This window comes from Mauremys mutica, chromosome 4 (assembly GCF_020497125.1).
Source record: "Mauremys mutica isolate MM-2020 ecotype Southern chromosome 4, ASM2049712v1, whole genome shotgun sequence".
NCBI classification, from domain to species: Eukaryota; Metazoa; Chordata; order Testudines; family Geoemydidae; genus Mauremys; species Mauremys mutica.
In genome coordinates, this window is record NC_059075.1 from 158,261,719 (window position 1) to 158,272,715 (window position 10,997).

At 63.5% G+C, this 10,997-nt stretch overlaps 1 protein-coding gene across 1 annotated transcript in view; it reads left to right on the top strand.

The window, feature by feature from the left end:
• The first annotated feature begins 2,904 nt into the window (after nucleotides 1–2,904).
• Nucleotides 2,905–10,997, top strand: part of LOC123369183 (protein spinster homolog 1-like) — a 21,252-nt gene continuing 13,159 nt past the window's right edge. Inside the window, exons 1-6 of the mRNA XM_045014542.1 lie at nucleotides 2,905–3,266; nucleotides 3,537–3,602; nucleotides 3,786–3,922; nucleotides 6,350–6,501; nucleotides 7,068–7,134; nucleotides 10,778–10,913. Of these exons, the coding sequence (XP_044870477.1) occupies nucleotides 3,044–3,266; nucleotides 3,537–3,602; nucleotides 3,786–3,922; nucleotides 6,350–6,501; nucleotides 7,068–7,134; nucleotides 10,778–10,913 (781 nt within the window). The 5' untranslated portion in view covers nucleotides 2,905–3,043. The remainder of the gene's footprint in view (nucleotides 3,267–3,536; nucleotides 3,603–3,785; nucleotides 3,923–6,349; nucleotides 6,502–7,067; nucleotides 7,135–10,777; nucleotides 10,914–10,997) is intronic.

Sequence of the window (10,997 nt, forward strand, 5' to 3'; positions counted from 1 at the left end):
GGGGGTGGGGGGAGCTGCAGGGTTATGGGGTGGGGGGAGCTGCGGGGAGAACTGCGGGGTTGGGGTTACGGGGGGTGGGGGGAGCTGCAGGGTTATGGGGTGGGGGGAGCTGCGGGAGAACTGCGGGGTTGGGGTTACGGAGGCGGGGGGGAGCTGCAGGGTCACGGGGGGTGGGGGGAGCTGCGGGGAGAACTATGGGGTTGGGGTTACGGGGGGTGGGGGGAGCTGCAGCGAGAAGGGGGGGGGGGAGCTCCGGGGAGAACTGGGGGGTTGGGGTTACGGTGGGTGGGGGGAGCTGCAGGGTTATGGGGGTGGGGGGAGCTGCGGGGAGAACTGTGGGGTTGGGGTTACGGGGGGTGGGGGGAGCTGCGGGGAAAACTGCGGGGTTGGGGTTACGGTGGGTGGGGGGAGCTGCAGGGCTATGGGGTGGGCGGAGCTGCGGGGAGAACTGAGGGCTTGGGGTTACGGGGGGTGGGGGGAGCTGCGGGGAGAAGGGTGGGGGTGGGGTTACGGGGGGTGGGGGGGAGCTGCAGGGTTATGGGGTGGGGGGAGCTGCGGGGAGAACTGTGGGGTTGGGGTTACGGGGGCTGGGGGGAGCTGCGGGGTTATGGGGTGCGGGGAGCAGTGGGGAGAACTGCGGGGTTGGGGTTACGGGGGTGGGGGGGAGCTGCGGGGTTATGGGGTGGGGGGAGCGGTGGGGAGAACTGCGGGGTTGGGGTTACGGGGGCTGGGGGGAGCTGCGGGGTTATGGGGTGGGGGGAGCTGCGGGGAGAACTGCGGGGTAGGTGTAACGGGGGGTGGTAGGACCTGCAGGCATATTGGGTGGGGGGAGCTGCGGGGAGAACTGAGGGGTTGGGGTTACGGGGGGTGGGGGGGCGCTGCAGGGTTATGGGGTGGGGGAGCTGCTGCGGGGAGAACTGCGGGGTTGGGGTTACGGTGGGTGGGGGGAGCTGCAGGGGTATGGGGTGGGGGGGGCTGCGGGGAGAACTGTGGGGTTGGGGTTACGGGGGGTGGCGGGGAGCTGCAGGGTTATGGGGTGGGGGGAGCTGCAGGGAAAACTGCGGGGTTGGGGTTACGGGGGTGGGGGGAGCTGCGGGGAGAACTGTGGGGTTGGGGTTACGGGGGGTGGGGGGGAGCTGCAGGGTTATGGGGTGGGGGGAGCTGCGGGGAGAACTGCGGGGTTTGGGTTATGGGGGTGTGGGGGGGAGCTGCAGGGTTATGGGGGTGGGGGGAGCTGCGGGGAGAACTGTGGGGTTGGGGTTATGGGGGGTGGGGGGGAGCTGCAGGGTTATGGGGGTGGGGGGAGCTGCGGGGAGAACTGCGGGGTTGGGATTACGGGGGGTGGGGGGAGCTGCAGGGTTATGGGGTGGGGGGAGCTGCGGGGAGAACTGCGGGGTTGGGGCTACGGTGGGTGGGGGGAGCTGCAGGGCTATGGGGTGGGGGGAGCTGCGGGGAGAACTGTGGGGTTGGGGTTACGGGGGGTGGGGGGAGCTGAAGGGAGAACTGCGGGGTTGGGGTTACGGGGGGTGGGGGGAGCTGCAGGGTTATGGGGGTGGGGGGAGCTGCGGGGAGAAGTATGGGGTTGGGGTTACGGGGGGTGGGGGGAGCTGCAGGGTTATGGGGTGGGGGGAGCTGCGGGGAGAACTGCGGGGTTGGGGTTACGGGGGGTGGGGGGAGCTGCAGGGTTATGGGGTGGGGGGAGCTGCGGGGAGAACTGCGGGGTTGGGGTTACGGGGGGTGGGGGGGAGCTGCAGGGTTATGGGGTGGGGGGAGCTGCGGGGAGAACTGCGGGGTTGGGGTTACGGTGGGTGGGGGGAGCTGCAGGGCTATGGGGTGGGGGGAGCTGCGGGGAGAACTGTGGGGTTGGGGTTACGGGGGGTGGGGGAGCTTCAGGGTTAGGGGGTGGGGGGAGTTGTGGGGAGAACTATGGGGTTGGGGTTATGGGGGGTGGGGGGGAGCTGCAGGGTTATGGGGGTGGGGGGAGCTGCGGGGAGAACTGTGGGGTTGGGGTTACGGGGGGTGGGGGAGCTGCGGGGAGAACTGTGGGGTTGGGGTTACGGGGGGGAGCTGCAGGGTTAGGGTTATGGCGGGCAGGGCTCTTGGGGGGATGGGAGGCCATGGGAGCAGGGCTCAGCGGGGGAGGTCATGGGGGGATGGCTATTGCTTGGATGGAGATCATGGGGTCTGGGGTCATGGGGGTGGGTTTATGTGAGGATGGGAGGTCATGGGGGCGGGGCTATTGGGGGGATGGGAGTTCATGGTGGCAGGGGTATGTGGGGATGGGAGGTCATGGGGGGGGGCTATTGGGGGTGGGGGGGGTGCGAGGGGTGGGGCTATTGGAGGGTAGGGGAGGTCGTGGGGTGGGGCTATTGGCGGGGATGGGAGGTCGTGGGGCGGGTCTATTGGAGGGGATGGGAGGTCGTGGGGCAGGGCTATTGGAGGGGATGGGAGGTCGTGGGGGCGGGGCTATTAGAGGTTGGGTAGGTGATGGGCAGGGTTATGTGGGGATGGGAGGTCATGGGGTGGGGCTATTGGGGGTTGGATAGGTGATAGGGGTGGGGCTATTGGAGGTGATGCGAGGTCGTGGGGCGGGGCTATTGGAGGGGATGGGAGGCCGTGGGGGTGGGGCTATTGGGGGATGGGAGGCCGTGGGGGCGGGGCTATTAGAGGTTGGGTAGGTGATAGGCAGGTTTATGTGGGGATGGGAGGTCATGGGGTGGGGCTATTGGGGGTTGGATAGGTGATAGGGGTGGGGCTATTGGAGGGGATGGGAGGTCGTGGGGCGGGGCTATTGGAGGGGATGGGAGGCTGTGGGGGTGGGGCTATTGGGGGATGGGAGGTCGTGGGGGCGGGGCTATTAGAGGTTGGGTAGGTGATGGGCAGGGTTATGTGGGGATGGGGGGTCATGGGGCAGGACTGTTGGGGAGGTCGTGACTGGCAGGGGGAGCCGTAGTGCTGGGGTAACTAACCCCCCCATCTCCACCCTCTGCAGGCCCCGCTCTGGAGCCAGGCTCCCCGTGAGGCAGCTGCACAACCCCCGGCCATGGCGACCCGGCACGGCCCCCACCCTGACGCCGCCCCATTCCTGAGCCAGGCGGACGAGACGGAGGAGGAGGCGGTGGAGGAGGGGTCGCGTGCGGGCGGGGGGCAGCCGGAAGTGGGGGTGCAGACCGTCACCGGGATCTCGTACCCCCGCTCAGTGATGATCGTCGCCGTTCTCTGCTACATCAACCTGCTCAACTACATGGACCGCTTCACCGTGGCTGGTGAGGGCTGTGTGTGTGGGGGGGTGGCCCTGTGTGTGCGTGGGAGGGTTGTGGGGGGGATGGAATGGGAGCTGTGGGGGGTCGGGGCTGCATGATGGAGAGGATTGTGTGAGCAGTGGGGGTTTGGGGCCAGCAGAGGTTGGGGGGACTGCATGGGAGGTGGAGATCTACTGTGGGAGGTGGGCTAGAGCTTGGCAGAGGTGGGGGACTGCAGGGTCCATGGGGGGCTCTCCCCACTCTCTAACACCCCCCCCCCCCCCGGTTCCCCAGGCATCCTGCCCGACATTGAGTCGTTCTTTCGCATTGGAGACAGCAGCTCCGGGCTCCTCCAGACAGGTATGGGGGCAGGGGGAGGGAGGGGGATCCCATAGCGATGGGGGAAGGGACGCACCGTGTATATGGGGTGACACCCTCTGGGGGCTGGGGTGGCGTATTCTCCGGTGGGGGGGGGTTGATGGGGGAGGGGCTGTGCGCAGTGCAGTGCCCCAGTTCTAACAACCCCCCCTTTCCTCCCCGCAGTGTTCATCAGCAGCTACATGGTGCTGGCCCCGATCTTCGGGTACCTGGGCGACCGCTACCACCGCAAGCGCCTGCTTTGTCTGGGCATCGCCTTCTGGTCGGCCGTCACGCTGGGCTCCAGCTTCATCCCCCAGGAGGTACCGGCTGGCAGGCCGCGCGCAGGTGGGGCGGGGCGCGCAGGCCGAGTGCAGTGTGGAGAGGAGGGGCTGGAGCGGTGCAGGGGGCACTCCTGGGCGAATTCTGTGCCATTGCGCAATGCGGAATTTTTACTCCTGGGCGAATTCTGTGCCAAAAACTTTAAAATTCTGCAAGAAAAATTTAAATTTTTGTGCACAATATCTTAAAATTCTGCATATTGTATTTGTCAAAATAACAGTATATTCACGCCAGTTTTAATTATTTTTTGTCATTTATTTTAAAATACTCTCAGCAAGTACATCTGAAACTATACAGACAACAAAAAAGATTCAGGAAATGTCTTTTGACAAGTAGATTCCTTACTAGGCATCTGAACCCCGTAATAATTCCTGTGAACTGCCATAGGGGACCGTGTTTCCCGCCCCCCTCGGAAGCAGGGCAAAGGCTGGGGGGAGTCGGGGGGACGGAGGAGCTGAGGGAGAGGGAAGGAGCCTGGCTGAGAACTTGGAGGGTTGTTGGACGTGGGTGGGAAAAGTCTGGAACAGGTTTTGGGGGGGACGGGGAGGGATTGTTAGGGAGCTTCCCCTGTGCAGACCCTGGCTGATCCCAGCCCCCCATTCAGTCAGGCACATCTGCCCTGTCCCTGACACCCCCGTGTCCCTCCAGCCCCACTCAGACACCCACTCCCCCATCCCCATGTGGTTCTGCACCCCCTTCCCCTGTCCCTTGTGTGTCTCTGTGCCCCCACCCAGCCACCACATGTCCCCGTGTCTCTGTGCCCCCTCCCTGCTGGAGCCACCATCCTGTCCCCATGTGTCCCTGTACCCACTTCCCCTGTCCCTATGTGTCTCTGTGCCTCCTCAGCCACACTCTGCCCCATGTGTCCCTGTACCCCCTCTCCCATTCCCATGTGTCCCAGCGCCTCCACTCCCAGTCAGCCCCTGCCCCAGTCTGTCCTCCCTCACTAGCTCTTATGAGCCCCTGTCTGACCCCCCAGCACCCCACGCTGTCTGTCTCGCCATAGCCCCTGTCTCCTGACCTGGGCCTCTGCACAGAAGGCAGGCTCTTTCTCTTCCCTTGCTGGCCGGGAGCTGCTGCTGTGTTCTATCACCGCAGCGCCCCCTGATGGGTCAAACGGAACTGCAGAAGTTGTTGTCTGCAGGGAGCGACTGTTGTTCTTGTGCCACAGCACCCTCTGGAGGGCAAAAGGTGCAACTGCAGCAACATTTCAGCAGAAGCTTTTTTTCTGCACAAAAAATTAAAAATATGCATGGCTTATTAATTATGCGCACGTGCAGTAGTGCTGGGATAACTAGCAGAGAATTCCCCCAGGAGTCAATTTTGCAGAAATTAACATGTGCGCAGAATTTCCTTTCCCCCACAGAAATGGGCTGCAGGGCTGCTGGCTGCCACCAGTGCTGCTGGACCCACAGAGCCCAGCTTGCACAGAGAGGACACTGCTGGGGGAAGGGGAGGGAGCTGGGGGGCTCCTGGCAGCTGCAGTTCCCAGCCTGCCTTGGGGGAAGGAAACGGTGGTGTGCAGGAAACTCCATGCAAGCCTGGGACCGAACATCAGGCTGTTTCTCCCTCTGGGGCAGAGCGGGGCGAGTGTCTGGGCAAGGGGGGACTGTGGCTGATTTCTCGGGGGGAGGAGGGCAGGTGCCTGGGCTTGGGGGGCCACGGCTGGGCTTGGGAGGGGGGTGCTGGTATCTGGGCCGGGGGACCCTGCGGTTGGGCTTTGCGGGGAGGTGTTGTGGGTGTCTGGCCCCCTGGCTGGGCTCTGGGAGGGGGAAGGGGGCCAGACACCCAGGAACTGGGTTGTCAGAGGGGTTTCTTTAACTCTCTACTCCTGGGGGGATTTGTGTGTGTGTCTGTGTTGTTTCAGACGTACTTGCTGACAGGTACATTGAAATAAATTACCAAAATAATTGAAAGTGGCGTGATTATGTAGTGTTGTTTTGACAAATAAAATCTGCAGAATTTTAAAAGATTGTGCGCAGAATTTGTAATGTTTTGATGCAGAATTCCCCCAGGACTAAGGGGGTGCAGCGGGGCTGGGGGATGTGCGTGCAGGGCAGGTGCGGGGTGGAGGGGGTGAGAGCTGGAGCGGTGCAGAGGGACTGGGGGCTGGGTGTGGGGGGAGCTGAGCCTGCAGGGCGTGGGGCGCAGGCTGCACCCCATGGTGCTCGGGGTGAGGCGGTGCAAACGGGGTTGTCCCCACTGAGTATCCCTCGCTCCCCTGTACTGGGTTCCCCCATCTCCAGGCTCCTCAGCATGATGGGGAGTTTACGGTCGTGGGGGTGGCCGGGCCAGGCCTGTGGGGAGCCGGGGGGTGAGCTCCCCGTTCCCGGGCGTCTCAGCCCCTCGGCAGGCCGGGGTACATTGCTGTCTCTGAGCCGTCTCTCCCCCTCCCTCCCCCCCCACAGCAGTTCTGGCTGCTGCTGGTGACGCGGGGGCTGGTGGGGGTGGGGGAGGCCAGCTACTCCACCATCGCCCCCACCATCATCGCCGACCTGTTCGTTAGCGACCAGCGCAGCCGCATGCTGGCCTTCTTCTACTTCGCCATCCCCGTCGGCAGGTGAGGGGCGCTGGGGGGCACAGGGCAGGCCGGGCAGGGGGTGGGAGTCCCAGTTCTCCCCTCCCCTCCCCCCCCCCAGTAGGCGGGGGGTCAGTGTAAGGAGTGTTGAGAGACAGGTGGGGGGCTGGGTAAGGGGTGGTGGGGTCAGAGCGGGCAGTGCGGAGGAGTCGGTGGAAGCAGTGAGGGTGGGATGGGAGCCCGGGGCAGGGTGGGAGCCTGGAGGTGGGGGTGTGGGTGTTGGGGTGGGGGGCAGGTTTCGGGGCAGTGGGGGTAAGGGCCGGGGGGTGGGTGTTGGGGGGCAGTGGGGGTGGGAGCCTGGAGGTGGGGGCAGTGGGGGTGTGGGTGTTGGGGTGGGGGGCAGGTTTCGGGGCAGTTCGGGTAAGGGCCGGGTGTTGGGGGGCAGTTTGGGTAAGAGCCGGGTGGTAGGGTGGGGTGTTGGGGGGCAGTGGGGCTGTGGGTGTTGGGGGGCAGTGGGGGTAAGGGCCGGGTGGTGGGGTGGGGTGTTGGGGGGCTGTGGGTGTTGGGGGGCAGTGGGTACCGGCTCTAACCGCCCCCTTCCCCCGCAGCGGGCTGGGCTACATCGTGGGCTCGAAGGTGAAGGACTTGGCTGAGGACTGGCACTGGGCCCTGCGGGTGAGTCTGGGGGGCTGGGCGGGGGGGGGGGTGTCACGGGGGCCGGCTCAGGGCTCTGGAGCCCCCGAGTGACGTGCTGACAGGACCCTCTTGTTCTGTGACGCCCCTCGGGGAACATTATCAGTAGGGGGAGCGTCCTGGGTCTGACCTCGGCGCGTCCAGCCCCCCATTCAGCCCATGAGCTCCCCGCAGCGAGTCCCCCTGGACGGGGCCCTGGGGCAGCCGGAGGCGCCCCCCCCCCCCCCCCGCAGCCGCCCGGGACTCCCCCCCCCCCCCCCCCACCCCCCCCCCCCCCCCCCCCCCGCAGCCAGCCGGGACTCCCAGCCAGCGTGTGACCAGACGGGTTATCAGCCCTCGGGAGCCCAGCGCAGGACAGGGCTCGTTAGCACAGACATCGGGGACTTCCAGCAAAGCCCATCTTGGGGGGACCCCGAGTCCTGGACGCTCCCCTCGGGGTCCCAGACAGGAGCTGCCTGGTTATGGCTGCCTGGCTCCAGACCCCTGTGCCCACCCCCCCCATTTGTCTCTTTCCCAGGCCAGCAGGTCACCTGGTCGACACCTCCCACCCCGGCTGGTCCTTGCAGAGGATGGGCCAGGCGCCAGTGTCGGCTGTTCTCTGTCCCAGGCAGCCAGTCGCCGTCACACCTGCCCACTAGGGGGCGCTGCAATGATCACACACCCTCATCCCACCGCCAGACACTTGAGTGACACACAGGGGAAACTGAGGCACACGCAGTCTTCAGAGAAAACAGGAAGAACAATCCCACTTTGTCCCAGTCCCAGTTAGTTGTCAGGAGCACAGCGTAGAACAGACTTTGTTAGGAGAGAAAGCAGGAACTTTCAGCAAGGTCCATCTTGGTGGAGCCAGGGTTCTCCCCTCCAGCCCAACGACCCTCTGTCACACCCAGAGCTGCCCTTCCTTGTCCTTTGTCGTCTTTCCCTGGCAAACCTTTGTTCTCCATCCCAAGGGTGCTCCCCACACCCCCGCCATCAGTTGCTAAGTTACAAAGTGTCTGATCATTGTCTGGGCCCAGACAGCTGCTGGGTGACAGTCACACCTGGTCTTAGGCAGCGGTTCTCAACCTTTCCAGAGTCCTGTGCCCCTTTCAGGGGTCTCTGCAAAGATCAAACCCTCTTGCCCCACCACAGAATGAATTGTGCAATACACAGGGGAAACCAAGGCACACAGAACATTCATACAAAATATTAAGAAAATCCCCCACTTTGTCAGATCTCTCCCCCCTTCAAGACCGAACTGGGCAGGGTCACTTCAGCCGGTGACCTGGGGAAGTTCAGGGCCCCTCTCCAGGACAAAGCATCGGCTGTGACATTTGCACTCCCCTTCACGTGGACCACGTCCATCTCATAGTCCTGCAGGAGCAGGCTCCACCTCAGGAGCTTGGCGTTGGCTCCTTTCAGCTGGTGCAGCCAGGTGAGGGCGATTGGTCAGTGTCCACAGTGAAGCGCTGCCCAAATAGATCCGACTGCAGCTTTTTAAGAGTCCACCCCAGGCCAGGCACTGCTTCTCTATGGCCACATAGAGAGTCCTGCTCAGGTACCTGACGGGGGGTCTCTCCCCCTTAGCTTCAGCACCGCGCCCAGCACTGCGTCTGGGGCATCTGTGAACACCATAAAGGGCTCGTCAAAGTCTGGGGTTCCCAGCACTGGGCCCCTGACCAGAGCCTCCTCCAGCGCCCGGAGAGCCTCCTGGCACTGCTCAGTCCAGACCAGCGTGTCTGGCTTCCCCTTCTCGCAGAGCTCTGTGCTGGGAACTGGCGGGGAGATAAAGTGGGGCACAGACCTCCGGCAGTGCCCCCCCCCCTCCCAGTAAAGGTCTGGGCCCATTTCATAGACCCATAGAATCTCAGGGTTGGAAGGGCCCTCAGGAGGTATCTAGTCCAACCCCCTGCTCAAAGCAGGACCAAACCCAACTAAATCATCCCAGCCAGGGCTTTGTCACGCTGGGCCTTGCAAACCTCTAAGGAAGGAGATTTGACCACCTCCCTAGGGAACCCATTCAAGTGCTTCACCACCCTCCTAGTGAAAAAGTTTTTCCTAATGTCCAACGTAAACCTCCCCCACTGCAACTTGAGACCATTACTCCTTGTTCTGTCATCTGCTACCACTGAGACCAGCCGAGCTCCATCCTCTTTGGAACCCCGTTCAGGTAGTTGAAAGCAGCTATCAAATCCCCCCTCATTCTTCTCTTCTGCAGACTAAACAATCCCAGTTCCCTCAGCCTCTCCTCGTAAGTCATGTGCTCCAGCCCCCTAATCATTTTTGTTGCCCTCCGCTGGACTCTCTCCAATTTGTCCAGATCCCTTCTGTAGTGGGGGGCCCAAAGCTGGATGCAATACTCCAGGTGTGGCCTCACCAGTGCTGAGTAGAGGGGAATAATCACTTCTTAACCTGGTTCTCAGTCTGGGGAGCGGCCAGTCTCTGATCGCCCCCACCGTGGCTGGCTCTGGCTTTAGGCAGGCGCTCCCCACTTTGTGGCCCAGGTACGACACCTCTGCCATCCCCATCTGGCACGTCCCAGCTTTTACGGTCAGTCCTGCACCCTGGAGGCGACCCAGCCCCCTCTTCACCTGGGATACCCGGTCCTCCCAGGTCTGGCCTAACGACACAGATACTATCCACCCCCTCAGTAACTGATCCCCTGACGCCAATGCCTCCTTGAGGCCGAAAGGCAGGACCAGGAGCTCACAGAGCCCCAGGAGGTGATAAAGGCAGATTTCAGCCTGGTCTCTGAATCCAAAGGCACTGTATTCATGCAAAACCTCAAGAAGAAACCTCCCACTTTCTCACACGCGGCACCTCGCTGATCTCTGCTGGGCAGAGAGGGGAGCCGGCTCCTGTCTCAGGGAAGAGACCCACCAGGGGATCGTCCCCCTTCTCCCACTGGCCACACACGGCGAGGACCAGCCTCTCCCTGTCACAGTTCGGCTCCATCATGTTGACCTGGTCCCCTTGGTGGCTGTGAGCCCGGCTGGGCAGTTCCACCACGTCGTTCTCCTCATTCAGCTGCTGGATGACCTCGAAGGGTCTGTCCCAGGGCTTAGTGCAGCTTCCAGGACGAGACCCCTCACCTGGGCCTGGTGCCATAGGCTGAGCGGTCGTACCAGAGCTTCTGCCTACCTGGGGCCCTGGCTAGGCTCTCCCTGGCCGGACCCATGAGCCCTGTGAGCTTTTCCCGGAAGGTCAGTACATGCTCCAGCCCTGGTTCTCCATCGGGGGAGCCTTCCCCTCCCATCTGTTCCTCTCCAAGCCAGGGGTCCCCTCACTCCCCTCCCATACAGCAGCTGTGAAGGGGAGAACCCCGTGGGTTCCTGGGGCACTTCCCTGTATGCAGACAGCAGGTGGGGTAAACCCGTGTCCCGGTCCTGCAGATGCTGGCCCAGGAATGTCTTCAGCATCATCTTCAGGGTCCCACTGAACCTCTCCACCAGCCCCCGAAGGGAATCTTTCCCTCAGCCCTGCGCCCAGCAAGGCCCTTCAGCTTGTCTATGGAGGGATCCTTCTGCAGCTCCGTCTGAAATTCAGCTGCAACACCCGGGGGAAACCGAGGCGCACACAATATTCATACCAAACATTAAGAAAATCCCCCACTTGGTGACACGGGGTCACCCTCTCTGCCCCCCAGGTGACACCGGCGCTGGGTGTGGTGGCGGTGGTGCTGCTGGTCACGGTGCTGCAGGAGCCGCCGCGGGGGGCCGTGGAGCGTCACTCCGACTCCCCCCTGCGCTACACCTCCTGGGCCGCTGACATCAGGGCCCTGAGCCACAAGTGAGTGGGGCGGCGCGAGAATGGTGGGTGCTCAGCAGGGGCCAGGGATGGGAGGAGCAGGAAGTGGGGCTGGGAGG